Source organism: Schistocerca nitens, chromosome 9 (assembly GCF_023898315.1).
Source record: "Schistocerca nitens isolate TAMUIC-IGC-003100 chromosome 9, iqSchNite1.1, whole genome shotgun sequence".
Lineage (NCBI taxonomy): Eukaryota > Metazoa > Arthropoda > Insecta > Orthoptera > Acrididae > Schistocerca > Schistocerca nitens.
In genome coordinates this window covers 510,753,002-510,770,384 of record NC_064622.1, presented here as the reverse complement: position 1 = coordinate 510,770,384, position 17,383 = coordinate 510,753,002, and the positions used below count along the sequence as shown (strand labels likewise).

The following is a 17,383-nucleotide window of genomic DNA, read 5'->3' as shown; positions in this document are numbered from 1 at the left end:
ATGCGCATTGGTCAACAGTTCCCCGCAATAAATTGCGGGAAGTGAAAGCCCTTCCTTGCGCTTGGACCTCTTCCTCCCGAACGCGTCGTCGGGAGGAGGTAATTTTAGCTAGACCCCGGATAGGGCACTGTCTTTTTAGCCATCGACATCTTTTAAGCGGCGATCCTCCCCCACTCTGTCCCCACTGCTCTCAGCTGTGGACGGTCAGACACCTTTTAATTGAATGCCCCTATTTTAATCCGTTACGTGTCCGTCTACAGCTATCGCCTGATCTATCGTCGATTTTAGCGGATGACACGCGCTCAGCCGACCGCGTTCTCCAGTTTATTAGTGACAGTGAAATGACGTCAGTCATTTGAAGTTTTATCGGGGACCATCAACCCCTCTCTGTAGTGGACTTTTAAGCCTTGTTTCTGCTTTTAGTGTCTCCAATTTTTTGAGTTTCGTTCCCATTTTTGCTGTTTTCCATTTTCAGTTTTTATTATTTCCTCAGTCACGGACCGGGCGCTAATGACCATAGCCGTTTTGCGCCCTAAAACCAAAAACAAAAAAAAAAAAAACAACCACCACGATGCGTCCTTCTCCCAATTCAGTTGACGTCGCACTTCCTGAGCTTCGACCATTCCCTGTTTATATTTTGCTTCTTTGTTCACAGTTCAGTACACCTTCTTCCTGTTTTCACACTTGATCTGTGTTCAGTTTTTGACGGGCTATGCACTGGGCCACCTCGGCACTACATCTGATGGATGGAGAGGGGAGGGTGGTGTACACTGGCGAGTTTCCCTTGTCAGTGGAGAATATGAGGTGCAACGTGAGCTAACAGACACATGTTCACACATGGGACAATACATGCAAAGAAAAAAATCGGGTTATAGCTCGAGAAAATTTTCAGAAAAATAGTAGAGCGCACAAACGATCCACGAACGTTGAGGGATTGAAAATGTTCAAATGTGTGTGAAATCTTATGGGACTTAATTGCTAAGGTCATTAGTCCCTAAGCTTACACACTATTTAACCTAAATTATCCTAAGGACGGACACACACACACACACACACACACACACACACACACACACACACACACACACACACACACACACACCGAGGGAGGACTCGAACCTCCGCCGGGACCAGCCGCACAGTCCATGACTGCAGCGCCCTAGACCGCTCGGCTTGAAGGACTGAGTATATGTCGAATAATTATGGAACGACGTGCTAAATGTGATCATGTTCCACAAACCGGGAAGTCCACTGAACTACCCAGTTTTGGAATCACAAAAATAATTTGGCAATGCAAATACTTTTTCCACACTACAGGTTGAGGTCTACCGATTGATTGGAAAATGCAACACATTTTAGTCACCTCATTTGTGACTGAGAAACCCAGATTCTCTCAATGAAAAAGTATTGATTTACAATGGAAGAATTCAACTGAAATTTAGAATACGTTTCGTACAATGCTCACGTGCTGCAGGTGCCTACATTTAGTGTAGGTTAACAAAGAATAGGCTGAGACTCTTCCATTGACAATACTGGTTGCACAAGTCTGCAGACATCCAACTTCGGAAAACTCATGCAAAATCTAAAATTCAGTCCTGCGCATGCCGTAGTTTCGTTTAGTAAATTTATCCTACTGAGAACGAATACACTACACTACACTGCTGGTGTGGGAAGGCAAAGTCTTTTTGTTCTACCCTACACTTGGAACATAGCTCACCCACCGACAACGTATTGTTACTAAAAAAAAAAATTAAAGACGACGTTAAATATTTACACGAAATTATTTACACCATACCCTGCCTACCAAAAGAAACTGAAATAAACATGATTGAAACGCATGTACTAATAATAATTCAAATACCTCCATCCGTCGACTGCCCAAATGTCTGTCACCGGGCCCCAGCAGAACAGCCAGTGCCCTTTTCGCACGAAAGCCTCACCGTTTCCCCTGCCCTGTGATGTTGGATGCCACCGAAGATGTGAATATCATTATCTGCCAACTTAATTCTTTTACCTAGTATTATACCAGCTATGACGTCTAGCCTTTCTACGTCCTCTACAGCTATTGGCAAACTTGCAGCCGGAGACGGACGCTACTGGCTACTCTCACGAAAACTCGCATTCACTCGTTTCAGTTACGTACAACAAGTTAAATGATGGAACAAATCCATGGGAATGATTCAGGTGCCTCTCCTTCCGAGAGGCTCATGACACAAAAGAAGCGACAGATACATGATATGAGAGGCGTCTAATGAAACGACACAAACGGTACCTATACACACACACAACGAAGACACTTTGTCGCTTATTGCAGCGTCTTAAGGAGATAGTTTGCTACTCTGTTCGTCAGTTTATGTATACAGATATCAGTGGTCCTATCATGACCCGAAGATGTTTAGGTGAGCCCTCCAGTTATAACTGCTGTCCCTTTCACAAAGAAAGAGGGACAAATGAACTTAATTTCATAATTCCAACCACAAATTTGAATTGCGTGCAAAATTTAGAGTTTATTGGTAAAAATCTCTGATTGCTCGGATCATTAATTAAAAGATCACGAAACTTAATTGATCAACTCATGGGGTTAGATTGAGTTTCCCCGTCGAACAATACTCCGCCAACTGACTGCCTACTTGGAGGACTAACGAGTGGATGGAACGAAGTAATTTTAACGCTCTTGAAGATGTTCACACTCTTTGTCTGTTTAATGTAGGACATGCTCAAGATGGCGAAATTACTTAAAAGCGCCTGGCTGTTACATTTGAATTTCAGTTGAAGCCATGCGGTGGTGGAGGCATATCAGTTCGACCCTTATTCGTGGAACTGCCGCCCAAACAAGTGTCTCAACGTGGGAGTCAAGGAGACCGAGCCATCTGCTGGGGTGAGTTTGCTCCAACGGTTCGCTTCCTCCCACTGTCATGCTGGCTGGGGGGACATACTTGCTAGCTGCGAACGCGCACTATGGCGCGGCGTCCGAGTTTACAAACTGCATAAACAGCCACTCTGCAGCCTCATTCGGTTGCTGATCTCGGACGTTTATTGATCGCGGATAGTAGGAATACGGCAGTTGCCGCCATTCTGGTACGCTAGCGTTGCCTTCCACCACCCTGAAACAGCCTTGTGTTAAGACCATCCGGTTTGGTCAGCAGGTTTCTCATTACGAAGCGCGCAATAATTTCTTCCGCATCGCAGCTCCATTGATCGCAATGTAGTAAGCACATTCATTCGGCCCCTACTTCTATGTGTAAGAGATGAAAGCAACTATCTAGCTAGCAACTTTGTTTTTTATTTTTATATTTTATTGTTTAAGTTAAACATTCCTCTCTCTCTCTCTCTCTCTCTCTCTCTCTCTCTCTCTCTCTCTCTCTCTCTCTCTCTGTACTAAATCGATTCGCGAATGGATATCTGCTTGTCTGATGTGTTTTTCTATTTTCATTCCTTGTCCTGTAGCAAGCAGGCATCTCACCAAGTTACCAAGAGTTGTGGATGCTCTCTATAAAACACTGTGACAGGCTACTTTGCATTTGTGTGTCTTTCTGCAATATTTATTCAAATTTAATCACATTTACTGGCTATCATTGTTCTGTAGATTTCCTGTGTGCATTTTTCTTTAAATGAAACTATCAATTAGGAGGTAAAATACCTGTCAAGTGAAGTATTGACGGTCCAGGGAGAGCAGATTAGGTCTGTGTTACTACCTAGTATTGGGATAAAACCAATTCTGGAGCAATTTTGATATCAAATTGATATCAAATTAATTATGCAAATTAATTATTCAAATTAATTAATTCATCAATTAATTATTTTCCACTTCTTGATATCATGGATTTTCCCAGTCAGCTCATGTGCACCCCTCAGGAAACTCCCAGCTCCCTCACCTCATGTGACTTAATCAAAGATGGCAGCCCGAGAAAAAGATGGCGAGAAATTCAAATTTATTAGCAGGAATATAAAATTTTTTGCATATTCACCTTGAGGTTCAAAATGGTTCAAATGGCTCTACGCACTATGGGACTTAACATCTGAGGTCCCCTAGACTTAGAACTACATAAACCTAACCAACTTAAGGACATCACACACATCCATGCCCGAGCCAGGATTCGAACCTGCGACCGTAGCAGCAGCGTGGTTCCGAACTGAAGCGCCTAGAACCGCTCGGCCACAGCGGCCGGCTTGAAGTTCAGAGACCAACTAACCTGTATCATAACGTCAACACCAGACGGCGCTGTTTGCCATCCCGATCCCCTCTGGGGCGCGAACCTCCATGTTAATGGTTCCAGACTTGTAAAAGGCTCGGCATTTAAATGTATCTCCGGTAAGTCCCGGTATGTTGAACAATATGATTTTCCTCCACCATCCTGCAAACTGGAACGTTCTGATATGTGTTTTCGAAATATCCCAAAAAGGCTCACACAGTGAGCAATAACAAAATACCAGTATACTGACCACCACATTCCAAACGTGTATGAGTCTGCAGACCAAAGTTTCCTTCCGAATACGGCCCCTACAGAAGTGATCTTATCGTCTCCTCCCAAATTAGTGGGCAGATGATTTAAGAACTTAAACGGGATCCCTGGAGTAAAGACGATATTCTCTTCAAGGAACCCTATTGACAACTGGCATTTGAAACTGACCGCGAAAGGATTCTGCTGCCTCAAACACACATTCTGCATAAGGACAACGAAGATACAAGAAATTAGCGCTCATAGGGAGGCATATAGGTATCCATTTTCCCTTGCTGTATTTGCGAGTGGAATAGGAAAGTGAATGGCTAGTAGTGGTACAGGATACCCTTCACCGCACACCATACGATGGCTTGTGAAGTGAGCATATTTAGTCTGCCTGCTGAGATGTCAGTCCATCCATTTAAAGGCACAAAAAATCACGGAAGAATGTTGTCTCTTATTTACTGAGAAAAAAAAGACAGAACTTCTGCTGCTGAGCGTCTCTCTGTAGAAACCTTCGTATTAGCTCTTAATTTTCTCACTGCAGTCACTTCACGAGAAGTAAGCGAGAGGTTGCAGTATGTTTGCCCACAACAGTTACAAGAAACAGTATAGATCTCACCTATCAACTCCCCTTTCATCACGGTATAGCTGACCTACAGTATTCTCCAGTTTTTAGCATATAGCATTTAAATCCACTTGTTTATGACGAATAAAAGATGTCTCCCCAGCTAAGTTACAGAGCCCTGCTAATTCCCTTGAGATCTCAACATGTTCCAACAGCACTCTTACAATTAGTTAGAAGGCTGACAGGTAGAGATCTATCACAATGTGAAAAATAGTACACTGACATACAGGAGGAAATTAATAACCATGCAGAGTATACATGGGTTGCACAAAGAAATTCAAAAGCATCACCTACAATTCATCGATATCAAATGACTAACTATAAATATCCCTAATAATGTAATCTCCTTTATTGTACTCCTGTGCTTACCTTGCTAGAAATACAATATTGTAATTGTGTCCAAGTTTTAAAGGATAGCACAGTGACTCTCTCCTAGTTATTTTTGTAACACCCAACTGAATAAAACTATGAACTATAAAAACTTTGTAAAATCACCTAGTAGAGAACTCAATAAAATTTGACCATGTCTCTCTCTTCCAGTATATCGAGAAACAAATATCATCTGTGTGTTGGCACCAACCAAATGTGGTGATCCCATTAAGTATACATGTATTGGTTCACTGGAGCAGGCAACCAGTCAACGAAGCCGCTTCCATGGACCTGTGGAATGTTTCGTTGCCTCTACTGAAGGAAGACCATATCGACTATCAAATGTACAATCGACTTTCAAGTGACGAATGCACTGGCTTTTCAGATCTGTTGTGTTATGCTTTCTGGTAGAAAGAAGTGCTGCCTGCTATTTGGAGTCATGTCTCACTCTATTCACCAACATACTTGCTTTGGAACCTATGATGATGTATTTTACTGATTACAGCCACTGGTAAATCATATCTCGAAACGAGTTACCTTTTTTGAACCTACCTGCAAAACTCTAGCATGGATTTAGACAGTCCCTCTTCATCTTGTCTCTGCTCCCTCCTCCCTGCACCTTTGTCCATGTGATTGTTCCAGTTTGAGACGGAACTGATCGGAAGTCTGAGAGCGCTATATCCACCGCCTTCTGCATCCTGTGGAGAAACAGGTTGAGCCAAGTTAATGTGACAGGGCCATGCTTAGATCACTCGGAGGAAATGGGAACACGTTGTCATAGCTCTGCCAGCCATGTACAATGTGTAAGCCCAGCGCCAAACGAAACTTTCTCCTGCAACACGAGGTAGTAGAAAAGACATTATGAGCAGCTGTGATAGTGTTTCTTATCGGAAACATTAGGAAGACTTCACACCATACGGAAACTGGAAGAAGGATGAGGATTTTGCTGCTGCAGTGCAGTGTGTCTCTGAATCACATACAGGTACTACAGATCAAAGGAGATCTGCATCCCTCAGGGTGTATTCATGCTGTCATCAAAAAATTCTCTCTATCCTCTTTATTTTGCACCATCCAAAAGAGAAAAACTATGAACCACAAAAACTCCACTAATGTCACTGATAGGGAATTCAATACGATATTACCACGTTCTTCTCTTCCAATATATTGAAAACAAATACTGTCTGAGTGGTGATTTCGAGCATATCTGGCTATCCTACTAAATTTACAGGTATTGCTGCATTGGAGCAGGTGGCCAGTGATCGAAGTCACTTGTGCAGTCCGATGTAAAGTTTCATCGCCTGTGTTGTAGGAGGACCATATCCCACAGACTATTAGTCACACAAGAAGGTCCCTGTGTTCTTTTATATGCAGTCTGATACATTGTTTTTTTTCTGCTGTAACATATGAAGGCAGTGTGTGACTGCAGCTTTGTACACCGCCATACATTTTGCTTTTCCACCATGACTCAGAGGTCTGTGTCAGGTGCTAAGTTGACATTAACATGTTTCGATCCATTGGTTCTCACAGAAACCTGGATATCGCTTGGTGTAAACTATGCTTCTCCCACAACACATAGGATGATTGAAATAAAACAGAGGCGGTGTTTCTTATTGACAAAAACTGTGGAAGACGTCATAAAATATGAAAACTGGAAGAATCTGTGGCATTGTGGAGTGTTTCCAAACACGTGTTTGGAGGTGATGACCTCTGCATTTAACGTCATCTTCCACAGTGATGGGATAGCAGGTGTCTCACTGTTCCATTTCGATTGGTTCCTTATGTTGTAGCCATGTATGCAATCACTGTTGCTCCCACCAAGAATCTCTCCATCTCAAACAAGTGGTATCAGTCAATCGTATGGTAATCAGCAGCATACCAGTGGACAGATGGGATGGAAAAGACGCAGTTGATGTAGGTCATTGTACTATAATAAGCACAACCGTTGACAGTATGATCAATTTTAGCAATTTAACAGTTTTCCCGTAATTTCAACGCTGACATGGCAGCATGCTTCCAAATTTATCATCGCTCAACCACCTCCACTACTTTGCGATTACCTTATGATAGACGACTGTGCAGTACATCCATTCATGGTTAATTCTTGAACATACACACCACATAGTGCCATATACTGATGCAGTATATTTCTATCACTCCCATCATAGCGCGTAATTTACGATTAAGATTTCACATCTTTTCCTACACTGGCATTAGTCGCAGAGCATTCTCACATTCTTAGGGTAAAGTTGGTTTGAAAGATCTTCCCGCATTGTCTTTGACCAAACCTCCCTACAATACAGTCACCATTTTAATTTGCAGCTGATCAGAAGTGGGGGGATACTATATGCACTACATTCCACATCTCATAAAGGAACAGAGCGAGCCGAGTCCAAAATTGCTATTCAGCGATGGCTGTTCTGCACCAGTTTTATTCACAGCACCCATCGAAGTGCAAAAGATCTCTCCAGATGCGCATACTAAAGACATTAGCACCTATTATCAGTGCATAGTGGGTATGAGTATTGTGATGATATAAAACACGGTTCAGAAGGAACGTGTGGTTTATGCATGGTGGAGCCCCCGACTGATGGAGTTTGAAGCATTTTACATAAATCAACTGTGCTGTCAATTCTAAAGTTCTAATGTCTGCAGTCAGTAGTAAGAAGGTACTGGCAACAGAGAGATGATCGTAGAACATAAACACATGCACTCCTAAGGCCACATGTTTCTGACGCAAACACGTTATAATGTTATAGCCACGTGGTCTCCAAAATGTGAGTCATGTGGAACACTCATGTGGAACACACTATGCAGGACATGTATGTCCAACATCTGACATGCATCCATCCTGCACGTTTTCTGTGCCACTCACTGCTGTGACAAACTTAAGATGATAAAACTACTCCCTGCCACCCCAAAGTAAAAGCTTAGAGCCCTTGTGCTATATGCACGATAAAGCTTTGCGGGGTGCATAGTGCCCTCTGTTCCACTGTTCTCACCCAGGAACAGTTCAGAAATTATACTATGCTCACATCAGTCCTAAAAAATGATCACAGCAACGTAGAACGCCTCTTACAAGGTAACAAATGTGTAGCATCAGTGTTTGAAACGTGAAATCACTCAACATGCTCCACCAACTCCGTACACAGTACAACAGTCAATCAAATGCATACACAGGGACTGTACTACCTCACAAACACCTGCCATTAACTGGGAATCTGAACTGAAGACTTGATTTATGACCAAGATGTGGCAGGAGAATCGAGTACTTCACTCAAATCTTAGTTCATCAAGAGGAGAGTGCTAAAATAAAATTTCCATAGGACATGTTTCATCACACATGCGTTGGAAGTCCTCTACTGACTGTGGTATGGTGAGGTTTGCTGTTAACGATCAGATATAGATAGTGCTCTAAGTCACACACAAAACATTAGTCGAACAAAAGTTATACCACACAATTGATACACCCAGAGAGAACTATGTGAAGAAATGGTTAAATGTACATGGCCTGCAGCAACATCTCCCTCAGTTTAAATGCATCATCAGTCCGTCATTAAATCATACCTCGTTACCACCCCATCTCAAGCGATCACTCCATCTACTTTCTATCATCCTTGAACCCAGTTCCATGTCAATTTAGAGGCAGGTGGTTCTCTTTTCCAGAGAAGCGTCAAAGAGAGCAGTCACCTTGCATGTATCACTATTACCTCAATATACATACAGTAGAATCTCGTTAAGAAAAACGAAACAGCCATAGTTCTGCAAGGTATTTGTCAGCAGACACCGCATGGTTGTGATTGGTGGAGAGGACAGAGAAGCACATTGTAAATACTGTTATGTTTTAAAACACCTAAACAGCCCTGCACAGGGTCATACACAGAATCCATTCTATAGAGCAGCCTGTAGAAAGCCTCCAGAGATGTCATAGAAGCGTCTGGAATGGTTACCTGGTAAGTGTAATCTGATTGCAGGAAAAAAATTACCACCGTGCAAAGGGGCTCTCTTATCAATTAATTAGCCTATTAATTTGATATCAATGACATGCCACTAGGCTTTTGGTTCCAAGGGTGAGAGTACCACAGGTACGACTCGAGAGCTGGAGTTTTAACCAGGCGTTTTTTCGTTCTAGTGAGATCTTTTAACAGAACCAACACAGGGTGAGACGATAATCGTAATAAAATCAGTGATACATACTATAAACCTGATATTTAGAGCTTCTCTGTGCTGTTACCTTGGGAGACCTCGTATATGAAGAGCCATTTGGTTACTTTAAGAGAAAGTTCATAAGTGAGGAGGCATCTTGTGATATAGAGTATGCTCCATCGTGAGCCAAAAAATGAGTTTAATATTCTAGTCCTGTGATGCAGGACGTAACAGATAAGGAAACATATTTTTCTGCCTGATAGAATACTTGGAGGAAGTATAGCCTATGCCGTAGTGTTGTACAGGATTATCACAAGAAGTAACGATACTTTAGCGACGTGAAAAGGCCCGTATTGTCCAGTTTCTTCCATCTTCGAAAATAATTCGTTTAAATGGAAGGAATCTACAATTCATGTGAGAAATTCGAGGTGTATTGACAAAAAAATAATCCCCGTTTCTGATTTTTTCAACTGAATAAATATCGTACGATATACACTACTGGCCATTAAAATTGCTATACAAAGAAGAAATGCAGATGATAAACGGGTATTCATTGGACAAATATATTATACTAGAACTGACATGTGATTACATTTTCACGCAATTTCGGTGCATAGATCCTGAGAAATCAGTACCCAGAACAACCACCTCTGGCCGTAGTAACGGCCTTGATACACCTGGGCATTGAGTCAAACAGAGCTTGGATGGCATGTACAGGTACAGGTACAGGTGCCCATGCAGCTTCAACACGATACCACAGTTCATCAAGAGTAGTGACTGGCGTATTGCGACGAGCCAGTTGCTCGCCACCATTGACCAGACATTTTAAATTGGTGGGAGATCTGGAGAATGTGCTGGCCAGGGCAGAAGTCGAACATTTTCTGTTTCCAGAAAGGTCCGTACAGGACCTGCAACATGCGGTCGTGCATTATCCTGCTGAAATGTGGGGTTTCACAAGGATCGAATGAAGGGTAGAGCCACGGGTCGTAACACATCTGAAATGTAACGTCCACTGTTAAAAGTGCCGTCAATGCGAACAAGAGGTGACCGAGACGTGTAACCGATAGCACTCCATACCATCACGCCGGGTGATACTACAGTATGGCGATGACGAATACACGCTTCCAATGTGAGTTCACCGCGATGTCGCCAAACACGGATGCTACCTTCATGAGGTTGTAAACAGAACCTGGATTTATCCGAAAAGTGACGTTTTGCCATTCGTGCACCCAGGTTCGTCGTTGAGTGCACCATCACAGACGCTCCTGTCTGTAATGCAGCGTCAAGGGTAACCGCAGCCATGGTCTCCGAGCTGATAGTCCATGCTGCTGCAAACGTCGTCGAACTGTTCGTGCAGATAGTTGTTGTCTTGCAAACGTCCCCATCTGTTGACTCAGGGACCGAGACGTGGCTGCACGATCCGTTACAGCCATGCGGATAAGATGCCTGTCATCTCGACTGTTAGTGATACGAGGCCGTTGGGATCCAGCACGGCGTTCCGTATTACCGTCCTGAACACCCCGATTCCATATTCTGCTAACAGTCATTGAATCTCGACCAACGCGGGCAGCAATGTCGCGATACGATAAACCGCAATCGCGATAGGCTTCAATCCAACCTTTATCAAAGTCGGAAACGTGACTGTACGCATTTCTCCTCCTTACACGAGGCATTACAACAACGTTTCACCAGGCAACGCCGGTCAACTGCTTTTTGTGTATGAGAAATCGGTTGGAAGCGTTCCTCTTGTCAGCACGTTGTAAGTGTCGCCACCGGCTCCAACCTTGTGTGAATGCTCTGAAAAGCTAATAATTTGCATATCACGGCATCTTCTTCCCGTCGGTTAAATTTCGCGTCTGTAGCACGTAATCTTCGTGGTGTAACAGTTTTGATGGCCAGTAGGGTATTTCCCCATGTTTCTGTTGGCTAGAATGCTACTTGTGATGTGTAAATAGGTATGTGTGTGTTTTGTTCTCAAATTATTTTGCTACAGGAGGCCCGTTTATAGGGCAGGATTTTACAGGTGCATCGGGAGTGGGTGTCGCTGTTCTAATATTATTATTCCACGTCCTTATGTTCCTCCCAGCAGCAGCCATTTACTTCTATCCTGCCTGTAGGGCTGTTAGCTACATGCCTGGAGCAAATCTCCAGTGCTAGACTAACACCGAAAATACCCACTACACATCCAGCAGCTATTGACGAAACTGGATGGAACTACTGTCTGATTACAACTCAAATTGTTTAAATAAACAGTATACCACAGTGTGTACAAAATAAAGGGTCATGTCAGTCCTATCCAGCAGCCCAGCACAGACTGAGCCCTTTTCTCGCCAGTTTCCATATGGGGGAACAAAGGAGGGAGGAGTGGAGACTGGGGATGGCAAATAGCGCCCTCCAGGTCAGTTGATCACCGAGCTTAAACATGAACACACACACAAAATTTGATATTCCCGCCAATATATTTGAATTTACTGCCATATTTTCCTGGTCCTCTACCCCGTATTACGCCATTACGTCATGGGAGGGATGGGGGCTGGGGGCTGGGAGTTCCTTGAAGGGGACCCACATGCCAGCTGGAGAAACCCATGAGGCATCGTCAAAGGTGGGTGGTAATTGATTATTTACTTAATTTGCATAATTAATTTTTTATCAAAATTGCACCAGAACAGGCTTTGTCCCACTGCTCTGTTTTCTAGGGAAACGGTGATAGGCAGTGATTTCCCCAGATTCATCAACTACAGACCAATCGCTACACTATCAGACTTACCCAGAGCAGTTGTGATGATACCCTTCTCTGATGAACACTCGCTTTAAAGGACAGGATACGGTGTTCTATTAAGAAGTCTTCAACTGACTCTCGTGTCTGGAAACCTAATCGGTGTGCTCGGGCCTTCAATACCTGACTACAGTGTGACGACACTGCCTTGCTGACCAGTAGCTGGAGTGCCAACACGGGCATCGCTCGCCTGCAACGTCAATTCTCGATGGTAGAAGATTGAATCAAGGGATACACAATTATCAACGCAAGCAAAACGAGAGCAGTGATGTTCTCGCGTAACCGCTCCGGTTTGTGAGACTGGCTGCTTCTTCGCCATCTGGAAATCCCACGGAGCAATCGGATCAAGTACCTAAGCGTAACATTCGAAAAGAAGTTACTTTTTAAACTGCATTTATGGGATAAGGGGATCAAGATTTTCCAACTGATCAGCCCCAGCTCGCAGATGAACGTCAGTATGAAACATCGCCTTTATAGAGAAACACGGCTGCCAGATATTTTATATTGTGTTCCACGTGGGGGGTAACTTCCCCTCTAATTTGAATAACATCTAGACTTCGCAAAATCGATGTCTTAGAATCATTCTTGGGGCGCCCAGGTGGGCAAGAATCCACAACCTACATGACGAGCTTAACCAACCAACCAAACATTCAGGAAACCATCATCCAGCACGTACACAAAACAGGAGCACTATGACCAATGGCACGTACCCTATGATATGTTGGATCAGTAGCCCCTAAGCATTGGCACCGTGTCCAGATGTCTCAGGCAATTGTCGAAGTCCTGCAGTAACCATCCACCTCAACTTTCACCAACCTACTATAAGGGAGGAAGGACACTAAGCCCCATGCCCTCATCAAGAGATTGCAATGAATACTAAGTAACACGTGGACCATCCACAAAGGTATTCCCGCCACTAAGCTCAAGCATTTCGTCACAAAAAAAAAGTCCAGCAGTTCTCGATATTCTGTGAAGCTTTCGATACGCCCCACTGATAGTTATTGGCCTTGGTTGAGTTCACGTTTTGTATTCGGATGGCTCTCTGTTTGTGTATGCTTGGGACAATTTTCCTACGCTTCACACTTTGTTTCTGCCTGCCTGTTGACTTCGTGAACTCAGCGTCCTCAGGAACAGCCTGTTTGTTCCAAGGCTCTCTGCGTTCCCGCCAGTGCGAGTGACCGGGAACTGTGTTCTAGCTACGCAGAATACAGGTAGGACAGATGGCCACTCGCTTCCCATTCCTCACGAGAATCTCGGTTGTTCCCAGAGTGACTGCACGTGTGGTGCGAGTCGGCCGCCACATGCGAATGCTCGTCGGCGTTCGGCGAACACTCGCTCTGTCGTGGCCTAAAGGAGTGTTAAGGTCGTAAGGATTCAAAAATCTTAAGTTGTAAATATAATCATGAAGACCCTGTAGTTGCGCGGACATGAAATGTAAAGACCACATAGTCTCAGTCGCAGGTAAAACAGGTAAACTACGGTTCATTAGTGGCATGCTGGGAATACGTTATCAGTCTAAAAGGAGGTTGCTTACATAACACTTGTGAGACTTGTCGTAGATTAGGGAAAGTCTCTCTCAGTTCTCGTAAGATGAAACTTTGGTTCTAGCAACGTCAGTAGTGAAGTGTATCACAGCAATTATCTAACAACAAACCAAGTATGTATGGAACAAAACCAAAAGATTTCTACGTAAGTATGTGCCCATTATTCGTAATTTGGCAGGACAAACAAGTAACATTTTATTCATGAAAAAATTATGGTGTGAACTGTTTTCAGACCTATAAATATCGCACGTCAATTTCAGATTAAATCCAAGATGACGTTACTATAAAAGGCGGAACGTCTCGAGACAGTAAATAAAATTTATACTGCATCATCAAAATGACGACTGAATTAATAAAACGGAAATTAATATACTTCTTGCGGACAGTGGCCACACCGACAAACTTTACATGGACAAATGATTCGAACATGAAACTACTAGAAAAGTACGCATAAAACAATAGTGGTAGTAAATAAAGACATTTTGATATCGTACAAAATACCTGCACAAAGTGTACACAATGCCTTCAGATAGGTAGGTAGCATATTATTCAAGTGACTGAACATCGCATGCACCGATAAGTCTTCTCGTTCGATTTGGCAGCAAGACATTGATTAATGTTCGAGGGAGAATCTCCATCTCTGCCTTAACCAATATGCGTATAAAAGATTTTTGTTGCGCCTTCTATTTGGTGCAGGTGAATAATGGACGGTTCGCGTTTTCCTCTTCATTTCATAAATCACACAATGAAGATTGCTTAGGTCGTCATAGGAACAGATGAGAAATTTGACAGGATTTGAAAAATGCACAAATAATTGTTATGAATCTTCTGCTTCTATTCCATTTATTAAACTACGCAGATAATGTTATTTTAGGTTACGGTTGGCCGTAATGTCCTCCTTTTGAAATCCTGATCCTATCTCATTGCGTCTGCTCTTTCTTTTTATTGATTTTGCTTAGCGTTTCCTGCTAAGGAAGTCTGGCAGTTAGGATTTCGTCTAAGTTCATTGCACCTTTGGTAAAGCAGCCGAACTTTATCACTAATTTATAAGTTGTGAACATGTCGCAGAACAAATGATCAATATTCTGAGATATGAGAGGAACGATCATTTTACGCAAAACATCTAGTACACAAGAGCTCTAAAATGCATACGTTAAGGGCTGCGAGCACTTGATCAGTAGAAGGGATGTTTCCCACTGTGACGAAAATGAGCAAGTGCCAACAGCTCTTAAGGTATGCACTTTAGCGCCAATATTTACTCGACATTTTTTCTTGGTTTCATCCGTACACCACCTGTCAGAATACAGAAACATAGAGCTTGCAGTGTAAGAGATTTGTTTCACAGTAACGAAGATGTAGTGCTCTTAGCTCCTAAGTTACGCGTATTAGATACAAGGTCTTTTATACTTGAAATTATCATTCTTGTCATATCTTTCAATACTGACCATTCCTCCAGGTCAACCTGTATCTTATGCTACGATCTTTATCACTTCGCTAACTCTGCTCAGTTAGCGTGCCCTTGGATGCATTTTTCATTCGCAGTTAATTCGCTTACCAGGTAATCACTTATTGCAAAAAGATTAAACGACCTGAGAGATCGTTATGTAGCGCCGACGTGTATGTATTCTGTCGGCAGTCTTTGTAAATGCCAGATGAACAGCATTGCACGCAATTACTACATAAGATATAATTTCAATTTATGCAAAATTTCAATCAGGCTTTTGGTGTTGAAAGATAACTTGTGAATTCTGGTACACGACAAGCTTCTTGGTCCAGTTGAACTATCAGCAGTTGTTGAAGATTGTTATAATTTACAAGGTGAGTTAAATGGAATGCTTGTAAGCATTAATGATAATGACTGGAAGGTAATGCGACTTGGGTACTAAGGGCAATCAGCTGACGTGCACAAAAATTCAAAGGAAAAATGTACATTAGCTTCTAAAATATTGTGTGCTGAACAAAATTATACTATTTACAGAATATAAGTAGCAACTTTTTTCTTAACTAGAATATAACAGACAACGCCAACACACAGAACCGTACAGGAAATAGTGGAATTATTCTCGTTATCGATGGCAGTTTTTGGTGTGGTGCAATGAAAATCTTTGGTGGCGCGAGCGCTGCGACAAACGAAACTCGCTGGCGTCTGTAGAAGAGCGTAGTGTTACAACAAAGATTCGTAACATAGCCGTCTGCAGACGGGCTATGCGATCTTATACTGTCTGAATAATTAGTTGAAACACAGGCTCATATAACTCAACTGGTATCATTACTGGTTTATAATAGCTACCATCGGGTGATATGAATACGCTAAGTAGCAACTCGTCAACTGAACAGACCCGAATAGGTGCTACATAGTATTATGTATGCCGAGTCTAAGTGATTAAATCTGTCGCGAGCCCAAGTCCGCTTCTCTCGAAGGTATTTCGCGTGTCGTACGATGTGGTTAGCACTGCGAAATGGAGAAGAAGCTGGTTCGATACCGACCGCCAACGCGGCCCAATAGCGTGCCGTGTTTACACAGCACCACCCCCCCCACCCCCTCCACCGACCTCCCCACTTCGCCGCCACGTCGCCGCGCTGCGAGAAAGCGCTCGGGACGCAATCTCAGTTGCCGCAGGTAAGCCGAAGAGAGTAGTTGTGTTCAGTGCGCTGGTCGCTATACCACTCCGTTCCTACCGTCGTTACTAGCCACTTCTCGAAGCTTCTTTCTCATTGTCTAGTCATTCCTTTACAACAGTCAGAAGTTACTCAAGATGGGCGTCATTGACAAGGTAAGTTAAATCAGTTGTTATGCTTGTTTGTAAACGCTAACAATGGCTGCAGGAGACGACTGAACTTGGTTGTGGTGGGGATCCGTTGCAAGTAAAGCACTGAACCACACCCAGTTTATTCATATTGTACCATCAGCAAAATTCTTTCTCCTGAATGCCTGCAAACTGCGTTTTAGGGTTGAGAGATTCATAGCATGAGGGCGTCGCTAGTCTTTGAAGTTGCTTTGTCTGTGTGTCGAGTCGTTTCAGCTGTTTATGTTGTTGTTGACAAAATAGTGATTGCCAGCCCACATTGTATTCCAATATTTAAGTATATTAGGATTGCACTGCAGCACAGAAGCATGTGTTATCCCACAACTGAGCAATAACGTAACTTAATTTAAAATTATGACGGTTATAAGGAATAGGACTATTCTCGGGGGAGTGGGGGGGGGGTCCACATTGTATAAGCAAAATAGGTGAGTTATATGGTTTAGAAAGCGATGAATGTTACGCCACGGCTCTTTAATGGGATATTTAGGTTATAGCGTGGAAGGGAGAAATGTACAGACGCCAGTAGAAAAGTGTAAACACAAGAATCTGGCGTAGGCGGATAGAAAGTGATAGTGAGTTAAATGGTTGAGATACTGTGACGACGTTAAATTTTTATAGACCTCAGTTTCGCGCAGTGGTACTGTACTCTAACATCAGATGTAAACCGCTTGCGC

General features: G+C 43.0%; 1 protein-coding gene across 1 annotated transcript in view; it reads left to right on the top strand.

The window, feature by feature from the left end:
- Positions 1-16,522: 16,522 nt before the first annotated feature.
- The window catches only part of LOC126203839 (choline/ethanolamine kinase), a 200,067-nt gene continuing 199,206 nt past the window's right edge, over positions 16,523-17,383 (top strand). Inside the window, exon 1 of the mRNA XM_049938215.1 lies at positions 16,523-16,676. Coding sequence (XP_049794172.1) covers positions 16,659-16,676 — 18 coding nt within the window. The 5' untranslated portion in view covers positions 16,523-16,658. The remainder of the gene's footprint in view (positions 16,677-17,383) is intronic.